At 41.7% G+C, this 14175-nt stretch overlaps 1 protein-coding gene across 1 annotated transcript; it reads right to left on the bottom strand.

The window, feature by feature from the left end:
• Nucleotides 1–5462: 5462 nt before the first annotated feature.
• Nucleotides 5463–12302, bottom strand: ASIP (agouti signaling protein). Its single transcript, XM_059827294.1, has 3 exons — nt 12122–12302; nt 7332–7393; nt 5463–5639 (listed from the first exon to the last, which is right to left on the bottom strand). Exons 1-3 carry the CDS (start codon nt 12300–12302, stop codon nt 5463–5465), a joined length of 420 nt encoding a protein of 139 aa, XP_059683277.1.
• Nucleotides 12303–14175: the final 1873 nt, after the last annotated feature.

Raw genomic sequence — 14175 nt, 5'->3', positions numbered from 1 at the left:
AGATCAGGGTAATTTGCTGGGGAAGGGGAATAAAATTCCACCAAATCCTCTCTAGGTATAAAACTTCTCTCACTGTTGTTCAACGTACTGGAAATAGCTAATCAACAAGAGAGCTGCAAGCTCCTGCTGACTTCAGGATCCTCAATATATTGTTGGATCTGAAGAAACCAGGAGCATTGTTAAAGCATGTTAGACAAGTTGTCAGCAGAACATCTCAGGATGTCTCATCTGGAGCTTTCTGGAGCAGGGGTTGTCTTTTATGTTGTGTTCAAGAATGGCAGTAAACATGTTACGAGTACTGGGATGTTACAACAGGTCCTGTAGCTGGCTATGTAACTAACTTGGGTGAGGAGATGCAAGATTTCGCATCCATTTTACAGGCTTAAGGAGCTACTAAGAGTGAGGAAATGCATTGCGGGTCTATCGTGTGCGTTCCTGTGCTTTGTGCTATACTGCATTGACAGGAGCTGCTGATGCCATTGAAAAATACCTAGTGGAGTCTGGATACTGGCAAAAAGAAAGCCAAAACAGCTCAGGGTGGAGATAGCACAAACAGAGACGAAAGAACCACTCACGGAGGGCCAAGATTCAGCCCTACCCATGTGTAGGCCCACCTGTGATGCCCTCAGTTGCGTTATTATGACTGCATTGTGACGTGCTAACCGTAGCCTTTAGCAGACTGGGGGCTTCACTCACTGCCTTTGGTGGGGTGCTCATCAAAAGTGACATGGGACTTTGTCTCATCCCCACAGTTAGAAAAGCATGCAGTGGTTGAGGTGGTTTGCATCTGACACAAGAAGCAATTATTTCTTTTCAACTATTAAATATACTACAAAAATCTAAGATTATGTTTCTGTTTGGAAATGAGTAGCTGTTTGCTGTGCACTTTCAGTTTTGGAAATTAAGTGCCTGTGACCAACGTGTTCCAGGTATTACAGCGGCAACTGGGAATTTGCAATGCAGTAAACATAACAGGGCATCCCACGCATTTCCTTCTGTATGTTGGAGATTGCTGTGTGGAGAAGGCTGTCCAGAAAGGGAAGCAGTTCAGACCTCAGCAGTAGACAGAAAAAAAAAAAAAAATGAAGTGCTTATGTGTTTGTTAGGGGAGTCTGTTTTTAATTTTTTTCTTTTTTTCAGCCCTGATTCTGCAACTCAGTCATGTCTCCCGGAGTTAAATAGGACGGTGGATGTGAACAAATGCTGAATTGGTCTATTTAGTGTGTTTATAGAGTCACTCCTGGCCATAGAATGGTCTAATTCAACTTGAAATGCTTTGAAAAATGTTATGATTTAACGCTTTTTTGCATTGACCTTGGATGTCATTTAATGTCTGCACCCATACAGTGAGTGGCCTCAAGGCTGCAGTATCTCATGAATAGCATGCCCCACAATTCTCTGAAAAGCACATCTGTTGTAGGACTAAGATGATGTAATTTATGCACCGTAAAATAGAGCTCCCACAGAGTCAGCTTTGGGCATGGTATGTACGAGTTCTTCCTTGGCTCCTCAGTTTGGTTATACAAATCTCCACCTGGTTCTCCTATAATTTCATCATAAGGTTAGCAGTGTCTCTGCGTCTCAGAGGGACTTTATTGAATCTTTCATCACCCTTAGCCAAAGCAGCATCACAGATACTGTCGACTCATCTAGAGAACTTGGAAAAAGTTGTTCTACCTTCCATCAAATCTTTCCTTCTGTGAGAAGATCCTAAAGATTGACGTGGGGAGTTTGTTTTCCTTCTGGGGTCTCCCAGACAGTTTCAGTAATTTGCTTGGAAAACTATGAGGTGTTTAGAGCTAGTTTGGTATAGTCATTAAGATGTTAATTCTACCATTTGTTTTAACCATCAAGGTAAACTTGGACTTTGTGGTCTTTGAGTGTGACAATAAGCAGTCAAGTCAGGACTTTGGCTGGGAAAATACAGTACCTGGTTTAAATTCACACAAGATAGCTTTTCCAAATATTGCCTAACAGTGATTTATTTGTGCTTAATCCTACTAAGCTGTAATTAGGGTAAAATTTCCATTAGTCTCTAGGAGCAAGATGACTCTGTCATCATGGAGCATTACTGGGTCTGTCTCTAAGCTTGAATTCCAATAAGTTTTCAGTGGAAACATTTTGGTATGTGACAACTAAAAATTAAACACTCCATCTTTGTCATGCGTATGTTTTATCTGTGTGCTGATGACGTTCCCCTTAGGGAACGCTTACAAACAACTCCTCGATATAAATATCCATTCAAACTAAATACAGGAAGCAAATATTAGATGTACATGTTTTACTGATTTCTGTATTCTATCAATACCTCATGCAATGTGATCTTTACCCAGAAAAGTAAAGTCACTAAGGCTAATAACAATTTCAGAGTACTTGATTATATATATTCTTTGGTGTGATAGATGAATGACAAACAAAGCATAACCTCTTTCTAATCAATTCCAGTTACAAAAAAGGCTTATTAATAAATCAAATTTGTCAAAATGCATATTAAAAAGTATGTGCATATGTGTTGAAAAACAAATCCCCTCATTCTCATACAAAAGAATCTTTCCTTTTCCTGCATTGTGTACGTGCCCCATCCTGTACTTCGCTGGTTCAGCTTCCATGTCTCTAGCTCGTCATTGTGGGTCTCAGCACTCTCCGTAGCGGACAGCCACAAGCTGTGGCTAACATCGTCATTAATGATCTGGATGATGGGGCAGAGAGTACCCCCAGCAAGTCTGCATGTGACACAAAACCGTCAGGAGTGGCTGATAGGCCGGAGGGTCCTGTCGCCATCCAGAGGGACCTCGGCAGTCTGGAGAAATGGTCTGACAGGAACCTCATGCAGTTCCACAAGGAGAAGCGCAAAGTCCTGCCCCTGGGGAGGAACAACCCCGTGCACAAAGGTATGCTGGGGCCCACCCAGCTGGGAAGCAGCTTTGCAGCAAAGGACCGGGGGGTCCTGGTGAATGCCACGCGGAACGTGAGCCAGCGATGTGTCCTTGTGGCAAAGGTGAATGGTGTCCTGGGGTGCGTTGGGAGGACTGTTGGGAGCAGGTCAGGGAGGTGTGATCCTTCCCCTCCGCTCAGTACCGGTAAGGCCACACCTTGAGTGCCGTGTCCAATTCGGGGCTCCCCAGAGCAAGAGAGACATGGACATACTGGAGGGAGTCAAACATCAGGAAACACTTTTTTTTTTTACGGCAAGGGTGGTCGAGCACTGGCACAGGTTGCCCAGGGAGGTTGTGGAGTCTCCTTCCTTGGAGATATTCAAAAGCTGTCTGGACATGGTCCTGGACAAGCAGTTTCGTGTGGCTCTGCTTGAGCAGGGGGTTGGACCAGATGACTTCCAGAAGTCCCTGCCAACCTCAACCATTCTGTGATTCTGCAAAGCTGGAGTGGGAGCTGCTGTCTAGAGAACAGCTGTTTGTTTGATTTCTGGTGCTCCTTCCTTCCCTTTCCTCTCCTGTTTGATTTCTGGCACTCCTTCCTTCCCTTTCCTCTCCTGTTTGATTTCTGGCACTCCTTCCTTCCCTTTCCTCTCCTGTTTGATTTCTGGCACTCCTTCCTTCCCTTTCCTCTCCTCCTGCTCCCCTCCACTCTGGTAAAGTATAATTTTTCTGACCAGCTGGGCATTCTGGTAAGAAAATGATATTGTTTCCATGTGAGAAGCTATGTGATTACTGGTTTTAGTGTCACCCAAGGGCAATTTCTTACGGTTACAGGACTTTTGAAACAACTTGACAGGAACCTACCTCTTTGCCTGGTAAAAGAAGGAGCCAAATTCTGTTTCTTAAGCCCATTGTAATGTATCATTCTTCCTTCTCATCCTCTTTTTATTATAACTGAATGTTTTACAGATTCCTGAGCCAGGATATCTGATTAAAAGACGTACTTACGTACATTTAAAAGAATTCAAGCTTGCATCATATGACAGCTGATGTATTTTACAAAAGATAAGGAACACAATGACATCCTGTCATCATTTGGGCTCTTTCTTAGATTAAACAGTCACCTATATATATATCTCTAAGATAGAAAATCATTTATGTCAACATCTGACCTATTTTTTGAGCTCTGGGCTTTGGATTGATTATTAGAAGAAAAAAAATTCAAATGGCTTGCGCCCCTTTCGAGTGTCATCTGTATCATCTTTGCCTGGAAGACTTTTGTAGCCCTCAGCTGTGCTCAGAAATAAATCATAAAGAAATTTCCTCTCTGTTAGACCTGCACAGAGCATTAGAAAATTCAGGATTGGGATTAGAAATTTGTGGTTAGCTTTCACAATCAGATATTTTCTAAAGAGCTTTAGTAGGGACACTGGTACGGTCATTAGCAGGCAGGTAGAGTGAACATGGAAGATGCAGTTTTAGCCCTGGGAGCGCACATGGCTCCTGCGGTGAGTAGCAATAGCAGTGGGATGAAGGGAAAATACTAAAATCAAGAAAGGCCCACAGAAGAAAAAAAAAGTGTACAGGAGTGGGGGAGAGGAACAGCGTAGTTAGAGAACAGAGGAGGTAAAACGCAAGAGCTGGAGTCTGGCAGATGAAGAGTCTTCAATGTTGGGGACAGCTTCTGGGTCTGCTCCCTCCTTGCTCTCCTGTGACCTACCACACCTCTCCTGGTAGTTTAACCAAGAAAGGGTTTCCTCCTGTGCCATCTCAGATAACTCAAGGTTAAGGCAAAGAGCTTCAAGAACAAGAGAAAGATGTCTTCCAGACACTTGTTTGGTGCTGCCTTGAGCTTCATCCATTCATTCAGAGCTGTTTCTGAGCCTTTGAGGGTTGATACAGCATTCAGTAATTTGTTTTTCCTGTGGTCACTGGTTGCAAGCAGCACATGGAGATTGCCACCTAAATTCACGCTTGGGGTGGGTGCTGGGAGTCGCCCATAGTAAGAACAGGCAAAGAAAGAGAGATTGATTGCTTGTAATGGTTTCTTCAAGATGTACATGTGGGATACACATTCATTTTTTGCTGATCTTTCCTTTCTTCCTCAAAGTCCTGGATATGTGTTCCTGCATTTGGACTCTGTATGCTCTCTGTCCTTGGCAGCAGGAGAAGAAGGGCTGAGGACTCTATTCCTATGGATACGGCTGGGGAAAAAATTCTGATTTTTAAGTCATGAGGCACAGATACATTCAGGGTTCAAATACACGTGTATATTATACACCTTGGAGATACTGATTACTGGTAGAATGACTAAGAACCCTGGAGGTGGATGTACTAATGCTCCGCTGGGGATGATACCTCTTCAGTGTCAATCTCTCTGGTTGTCTGCTCCCTGAAAAAACATCCTGTTTATGATAGCATTAACCCCATGAAAAAAAACCATTGTTCATTTAATTTTAAGAGGGGCAAATCCAATCTGCCAGCTTCATAGCTCTCTGCTTTGATTGCTGTACACATGGGGCGGTTTGAAATATACACTTGAGAAGCTAATGAAAGACAGAAGCCTTATTGTGTTCCCAGCTTGGCTTAGCACTTTGGGTTTAACATTAGACATTGGCAGATGGTCTGAAAAATTCGGCATTTGCACAAAGCACAGTAGTTACAACATGAATTCAAGTGTGGTTTGCAGGTTTTGAAGTTTGGCACACAGTCAGCAGCTGGTGTGGGCCTTGGTTTTGGAGATGTCTTTGGTTCAGCGTTTTTCTAGAAGAAAAAAACATGAAAATTCATATAAACGTAAAATGAGTATGGGTCAGAATAAAGCATAGGTGCAAAGAAAGTGAACCGCGGGAGCTTCTGGCTTGAGATGAGTAGGCGATTGCTAGCAGTGAGACCTATATTCGTAGCAATATAGAGATGTGGTGGGACTGGATCACAGGAAATGCTGGCTTGAGACCAACCTACCGCGCAAAATGGTAAACCTCATGAGTCCCATATTTTGAGCCATTAGAAACATGACTGGATAGAGCGTTGGAAAATGCCCTGTAGGGAACAATGTGGCAGCGGCAAAGAAAGGGATGCAAGAATCTGCAAAGACAATGACGTTATCAGTAAAGCAAAGTGAGGAATTACTCTTGGATCCCCAAACTTTTCAAATGAAAGAGCGAAACCTCCCTGTCAGTGTGTGGGGCTGATACTCACTTTGTTTCCTGAGTTGTGAGGCTGAGAGAGAGGGGAGGTGACTTGGCAATGCTCTACCTCTCATGGTTGGTTTGTCAAGCTGCCTTTGGAGCTCGGTAATACTTCGTGCATCAGATTTGTGCGTGGAAATTCTTAACGGCAAATACAGGTAAGTGAGCTGAAAAAGATCTCTCAGCCTACCCAAGGAGTGCTGCTTCTCTGTCTGTGCTTTGGAAAGGTGGAGAACTTTGGGTTGATGAGCATGTGCCTGGGACCTGGGAGAGTTCTCTGGAGCCCTCCAGCTCCAGGCGCCCTATGCACTTTTTTAACGTGGTACTTTCTCAGGAGTTTCAATTTTAAGGTAAAATGTTCTGTGGTCTCTAAGTGCCTTAGGAGCTTTTAAGCCAAAATACTTTGACAAAGTTTGATTGCAAGAATGTCCTGCTTTGAGCTGAAGGTGGAACTAAATGATGTCCTGAGGCCCCTTTCCACCTGGGTCATTCTGTGAATTTAGGAAGTGTTTCAAGGAAGGTTAACCACACGAGACATTAATTAGAAAGGAAAAGAAGGAGCTCTAAATGTTTCTGGTTGCAGCAATGACTGCTTTGGCTATAAATGGCTATCATGACATATTAAAAGTAAAGTAAAAGTGCTATTTTCCACTCTTCTAGGCAATCTTTAAAATACAGGAGTCCAGCCCATGCGATACTTCACATTCAAGACCTACGGGTAACGTGACATTAAGGAAATCTATCAATCTGAATCTACTGATCTGATAAAATTACTAGTTAACATTTTCAACCAAATATGAGCTTCTTCGTATGCCTCTACTTCAATTTTTTGGCTCCTACAGTTAAAAATCAGCAGATAGTGAGTTTGTGCCCCCGGGCTGCAGAGCCTGTACAGTTAACCCACAGGGTGTGACTGGGAATGATACCTCTTTATGGCGGATGCCTAAATAATTTTACAAATACTTAAACCAGCTCAAGGTTAAAGTACCTTTTGTGTAAGAGAGAACTGTAAAAAACAAAAGCAAATTCAAAACCAGTAAGACCCCCCAAACCCAAACAATAACTTCTAACTGATCTAAGATCAGAGTTTTCTTTCCACCATTAATATTTTGCATCTGTTTTTACAGTATTTAGAGCTTCAAACTGTATGTAAATTATTTAAATCGGGGAATGACTGTAAAAGCCTTGCAATGAATACACTGAGGAAAACTATAGAAGTAATAAACCGTTCTAATTCAACAATGTTTTCCGAACAGCCACCTACCTTGGAAGATTTCTTGTTCTCTGCCTCTTTCCTGCTGACTTTCTGGGATCTTTTAGTTAAATCTTCAAAGAGAAGAGCACAACATAATATTAAATCAATTTTATAGCACATTTTATTTAATTGAGATGCTTAATACTATTTTTGTGCAAGAGAAGGCAGATAACCTGCATTGCCACCTCATCACTGCAACTTTTGCAGCGAAGACGTTCGTCTCTAGGAGCTGTTCTCACACATAGCGTGTCTGAACTCGTGCCGTCACCGCTGCTTGTGGGAAGCAGGAGAGTACCGATGTTTGTATTTTAGGAGGGCTTTTTTACACATTGTTTGGTCAGATGCAAACAAGGAAAATAATTTCAGAGAAATAAAACTAAAGGTCTCTGTGTAAAAGATGGGGGTACTTATGCACATTAGTCCCATGAATAAAAATAGGAAAAATATTTAGAATTCCATTTTTTCTCTTAAAAGGTGGTGTGACCTGCATAATTCTGGCAGGAATTAACAAGTGTACGCTGGTTTTCACAAGCAAAACCTCTTCATCTGTATGATGCTACCTTTCATTCTTCAGTTTTGTTCCTTTTTCACCTACCATCTTGTTTTACAAAACCTTACTTGCAAAGATGTTCCATTAATGTGCCTCTAGCTTCAAAAGGTTTGCGAATATTTGTAGAGTTGAATCTTGGATCTGGTAAATTTAGCTGGGGGGGTCAGACTATGCCTGATGTAACTTTTTTTTTTCTTTATATCAAATCACTCATATTTGTGAACGTCCCTATATTATCTCCTGAGGGCTAATAGTATTTACTGCAGTTGTTGTTATCATTATTATCATATCAGCTCTAATGCTATTTATTACTATATAGAGAGTCCATGCCTAAGACTTGTTTGGGATCTAACACAGGAAGACTGTTAAAGCGTGAGACACTTCCCAGCTCACTAATCTGTTACGGTATTTTTGATACCTTTATTCTGTGTCTGTGAGGTTTGTAATAAGCACTACCTGTATGTGATGAAAGATTGGGATAAAAAATTTACATATGCCCACGGATGAATGGTGGGTCCTTGTCTATTCCAGTATTTGCTATCCATATCTTTTTGAATATTTAATAATTGCCAGGATTTACAGAATGAAGAATACATATTTTGGGCTGATTTGGGGCGTTTCATTTATTATCCTTGCATCATTATAGTTAGGGTTATACATCTCTAAGAAACAGTGGGAGGAAAAACTATACTTCAAGCATGTAAAGTTATTGTCACTTAATAAGAGCACATCTTAAAAAAGGCATTGCACTAACTAGGATTAGCGGTTTAGCTCCAAATCCAGCTGGCAGATTATGTTGGCTTTGTTATGCTGCCCTTTGAAACCTTCTGACGGTAACCAAGATGCTTGTAAGCCATTTAATTCTACATTAATTTAACTTTCTATAGTACAGTTGTATGGGATTGTCTGGATTGCCTTGCCTATAAAATTGTTTCAATAACATTCAGGTAAAGGGTATATGACATCATTAAACACAGATTTAAACATTGGTGTGCTGTAAATGCGCTTTAATTATTCCAGGGAATTCAGTAAAGAATAAAATGATGCCCTATGGGCAGACAAGAGGGAAATGTAGAGATGCTTTTTTTGACAGGTGAGTGCTGTAATTGTCTCTTCTATAGTTCCTCTGGGTTGGGTAAAACACCTGCTTTTCCCAACCGGCCTCTAATCTCATACTCCTCATGCTCTACCCACCGTGTTTTCAACAGCTGCCCAACTGACCAGCTCCTTGCAAACCTCATCTGTGACAACGTGGGAAAATGTAATACAGGCTTGGGAAAATGTTGGTAACACACACCTCTAACCCTGTTGATACAACTGAGATTTGAAGTGCTGTAAAACGCACGCATTAATTAGATAATTGTGTGTTTTACCAGTTGATGCTAGCAAATCCTCTGCTTACCTTTTAAGATGTGATTCAACTCCAGCCTCGGGTTTTATTGAATTTGAGCCAGACATTTCATCTTTTGGTACCATGAGCACTGTGATTGATTGACAGGTGTGTAAACAGCCGATTGCACAAGTTTTATTACTCGAGTACCACTACAGCAACATTTAAAAACTGAGGTGTACCATGAGTGCCTTCATCTCTGTTCTGTGTGGCCAACCAGAAGGAACAGGATTTGGTATAAGAAAACGTCGCTGAGATAGGAAGCTCTATCCAAAATGTTTAAGTCAAGCTGACAATAAATTTTTCTGTTAGCTTATACAAAAATAGATTATGTATATCAGCATGGCAAATTATAACTGATAAATCGTAAAGAAATTGACAGTATCAGGAGGGGGGAGGAGGCTGTGGTTATTTAAACACTCTCTCAATATTTGGTCTAAATTGTTTCTGTGGTGGTGATGGGGAAGACCAGCCTGTCAGCCTTTTGCCATGACACTGTTGTTATAATAAATATTACCACGTGCGGCTTCTTCCTCCCCCCTGAGTGTTGCAGGGGTTTTGCTGGGGCTGCAGGCAGAGCGAGCAGCATCAGCGCTGGAGGAGCCGTCGCTGCGCCTGCCCTTCCCGCTTCTCTCTGGCTCCTTTTCCCAGCTGCTTTCCCCTCTTCGCTTTAGTTTCTCCCATTTGGACCTGTTTCCACCCTCTGCAGGACTGTCTCCAAGGCAGTTTCTCTCCCTCTAGCAACTCTTCCCCTCGTTTCAGCAGCCAGTGCCGTGAAGGGCACGGCTCCATTGCTTCATGCGGCTTCTGCGTAATGCACAGAGCCCGGCAAAAATCAGGGGAAAAGGATGGGCCTCCAGTGATGTCTCACAATACGCTGGAGTGAGGCAGGCGACGTTATTCCCAGCTCACTTCAGTGAAAATGGTGAGATCTGCTGTCATCCTCCTGCTCTCAGTGGGAGGTACCGGCAGGGCTGGAAGGTGCCCTGGTCCAGTAACCTGAACCCCCAAACCAGTGCGTGTCCTTTCTCCTGCACCTTTTCTCTGCCCATTTGAAAGGTCATGGCTAGGGACTTTCAAATGCTCTTCATACGCCATGCATTAATGCATGCTTTCAATTATTTAGTTTATCAAGTTATAATTCAATTATTTTAGTTAATAAGTGATAGAGGTAATGTGGCTACTCGTTATCTGAAATAAAACCCAGAAAGGTTTGAGCATGTGCCGTTTCAGCTCCAAAATAAACTATTTCAAAACTTAGGTCAGATTCTATTGAAAGAGAAAAAGAGGAATGATTTGTCTCAGTTTTATTACTCACTTGGTATTTTTTTAATTTTCTTTAGGTGTGGCATAGCGGAGGATCAGACTGGCCTCTCACCTTCGAACAAGCGGGTTGCAGAGAGGCCTCGGGATACCTCGGGAAATGCCTCGTGCCCCAAGAAAATGAGTGCAGCCCTGGCCAACTGTGTGGGTTTTGCATCTGTATTTTCCCTTTTGGAACAGTCAGCTGAGACAAGCGGACTACAGAAGAGGTGAGTATTATGTCAAGATCTGCTCTTCTGAATTATTCTTGTGGTTTCAGTGTCAAGTGTTCATTCTGTTTGTATGTGTGTAGGAGAAGAACGAGAGGTGGGCTGGCTGGAGGTTATGCTGTTTGGTTAGATTCAGCCCCTTAGTCTGCTGTGGATTTCTTTTCTTACCTTGGCTAATTGCTTCATCTCTCTGTTGGCTATAAAATGGGAAAGCAGCCGGGCTTCACCACGGAGTGGTGAGGATCCAGGGATGCTCTGTCTGTTGCAGACGACCAAACGGGGCAGGGAGGGAGGAAGGGTGTTTGTGAGGCATTGCAGAACCATCCAAAGCAAAAGGACCTGGCAGCGTTAGGAGATTTTTGCTGTCTTGGATGTCTGTCAGCAAAGCAATATGGCATGACATAGCCTATCTTCTATGTTTAAGGCACGGGCACGTTTTTGTGAGAAGATAGAGAAATCAGCTGAAGGGAATGTATTTTATACCTCTGATTTTAATTGGAATAAAAACATTATTGGAAGTGTGAGACTGCAGGCATCTAGGCTCACAAGGACCATGAAATCATACAGCTTGGGAGGCTGCAGAAGAGCACAAGGTTTAATAAACTTGCAGTTAAACAATCTTGAGTCAACTCAGGATTCAGAGGTTCAGATTTCATTGGAAATGCATGTGTGGGGCAACTGTTTCTCCTTAAAGAAACATTGTCCTGAGCAAGAGTACAGAGAAAATACAGGAAACAAAGTAAGAAACAAACCTGCTCTAAGCAAAAGTCCTAAAAGTCTGTAGAAAGGAGCTAAACAAGAGAAGTTTTATTTTTTGAATTATTAAAATTTTGACATGGTTATGAATTACGTTCTGCAGCTAATTATCCCCAAATACCTGTAGGTTTCTTGAAAGAAAAAAGTTGGCTTAAATTACATTGAAAGAGTTAAGGCAGACACCTGGAAAAAATTTTGTGGAGAAGAGTTAAGCATTATGTTCACTTTTTCTAATTGCACTAGACTTTCAAAGGAAGATTAACACCCATATTACCAGAAAAACACTTCTCTTCAATATAAAAAGACGTACAGTATGATAGGACCAGAAGTGAAGTCTGTAAAACTAAAATAAGTTGTCTTTTTTTTTTTTTTTTTTTACTCTAAACTGTGGTTTGCCACATTGCCATTCTTGGAAGCTGTGGCTGCATTGCCAATGCAGTTCTGCATACTACTAAGGCATTTGTATGAAATTGAAATGTTGCAGTAAGCTATCAAAATAATCCATATTAATCAACAATTTTATTTTCTGCAAATCTTGTTAATTTGGCACCGAATGGCAGATTTTACTAACCTACTATGGAGATGGGTGGGAGATCTTGGAGATTCATTTTGTTGCTCCTTGACAGGTTGCATTCTGTCTTCTCTTCAATTACCATATGAGAATGGGCAGCTCTGAGCACACTGTAGCAGAGCAGTAGGCTTAGGAAGAGGTTCTTACTTTCCATCCTGGGCAGGAAAAATTCCATTGTCATGAAAACCAAAGTCAGTCAAAACCTGCATGTACAAGAGACACAAGGGTATGAATCTCAGCAACGGTCTTCTGTCATATTGTGCAGCTTTAGCTTTGACATACCTTTGACAATTCTTTTGTTATCAGCAGTTTGCCTCCGATACCGGAATACCTAAGATTGCAGTTGTCCGAGTGGAAAAATGCTATCACAAATGTAACTCTCTTAGTTGGTCTTTTTTTCTTTTTTCCTGATTCTTTTCTCAAAAGGTTTATTTTCTCAAAAGCTGCAAGTGAGTTCTCCCCACTGAGTTTTACAGTGTTGTTTGTTGTCTGACCAAAGGGAAAAGAACTTCTGCTGTCTCTTTTGACCAGCTCAATCACATCATCGGATTTTTCCCAGAAAATCTTGTTTACAAATTTGCACTAGAAACCCTAGAAAAATAATGAGAATTTAAAAAAACCCACAAATTATGTTTCCTATTAGTTTTCTCCATGTAAAAATAAGTCATGAACAAATATCTTGTTTTATTATACCCTGATGTGGCTGCTCTGATCCCATAGTGAATCATAGCCAGAACTCATACAAGTTATAAAAGGCCCAGTGCTGTAAAGCATTTATGGGCTTTAGGGTTTAGTATGTACTTAATAACTTCTAAGGTGTAACAAATTGTATGGGATTTGAGCATTCTTATGGAGAAACCTGAGCTTTGCAGAATGTGGTCGTACACCTTGGAAGAAAGCCACTGGCACTGGCCAACCTCTGCGTGACGCAGAGCAGCTACACAGGGTACACAGAGCATATCACCATCCTGGTCTCCTTTTCTTGTAGATTCTTAACACTGCTGAAGTTCAAAGTCGATTTTTATTTCCATGTGCATTAGTTTTATGCTGTGTCAGAGTTATGGGAGCCTTCCCCCAGAGGCACCGCCAGCCTCCAGATTTATGGGTCAGTGAAAAGCTACTAGTAGCAGTAAAAAGAGGGAGTGAAACCAAAGGTTTTGAGCAATTAATCTGGTTGTAATGACTTAATTACTGGAGAGTTAAAAGATGAAGAGTTTCTGCGTTGGAAGAGCTTCAATCTAATCACTGAGTCTGTATTGCACTTGCTTTTATAGCCTCCACTGACCCACTCTTCCTCGTGAGATGTCAAGTATTATGCCTCTAATTCCAAATGCCTGGGCTCATTTTGAAAATAGTCTGTTCTACAGGCCATGCTCGTGTAACAAATCAGTGCTGGGTACATCGACTCTGCTTTCATTGCTGGTTATAGCTGTGCCATGAGGATATGCACCCAGATGTACTAGGACTCTGTTAGGATTTGCAGGGGCATGTGTGCTGGATTCTTTGTGATTGAGACGTCTGCATGAGCTGCAACCGAAACAGATATATCTGAGCTTGGAGTTTTACAGTAGGGGGGATTAACCTATGGGGCACTGAGTGCTGCTATGTCTGTATTTCAAATGATATGCAGCTGGTGTAGTTCAAAGCCCGTATGACTGCTGAGACCCAAGCTGGATCATAGTCGTGCCTGTGGATAGACGTATCTTGTGAATGAGTTGATTAAAATTTTCTAATAGGAGATGGGAAGAGTCTTTAATTTGATCACAAATCACCTACTAGAGGAGAAAGTACATCTTCTTCAGAAGAAAATAAAAATGGCAATAAACAAAAGGAACAAGTCCTGCCATGAAAATTTGTTGTGATGGGAAAATCGTGGGCTTGAATTTTCAGCTCTTGCAATTTAGTAAAGAATCAAGATGGTATGTCTGCTTTCATTTTTTACATACTCTGATCTTGCAAACTTTTATACAGAAAGTCAGCCTTTGCCTGTGGTAATTGCCTATGAATAATGGGAAGTATGTGAAAATATTTGCTAGGTCAGGAACTTAGCCTGA

Source organism: Gavia stellata, chromosome 20, assembly GCF_030936135.1.
Source record: "Gavia stellata isolate bGavSte3 chromosome 20, bGavSte3.hap2, whole genome shotgun sequence".
In the NCBI taxonomy this organism is placed as follows: Eukaryota; Metazoa; Chordata; class Aves; order Gaviiformes; family Gaviidae; genus Gavia; species Gavia stellata.
This window is presented reverse-complemented; position numbering and strand designations above follow the sequence as displayed.

Coding starts and splice junctions, on each gene's coding strand:
- ASIP (XM_059827294.1), bottom strand. CDS start 12,302: ATGACAATGGAATTTTTCCTGCCCAGGATGGAAAGTAAGAACCTCTTC. Junction 7,394..12,121: donor CCCACCCATCTCCATAGTAG/GTTAGTAAAATC, acceptor TTCTCTTTGAAG/ATTTAACTAAAAGATCCCAG. Junction 5,640..7,331: donor AGAACAAGAAATCTTCCAAG/GTAGGTGGCTGT, acceptor TTTTTCTTCTAG/AAAAACGCTGAACCAAAGAC.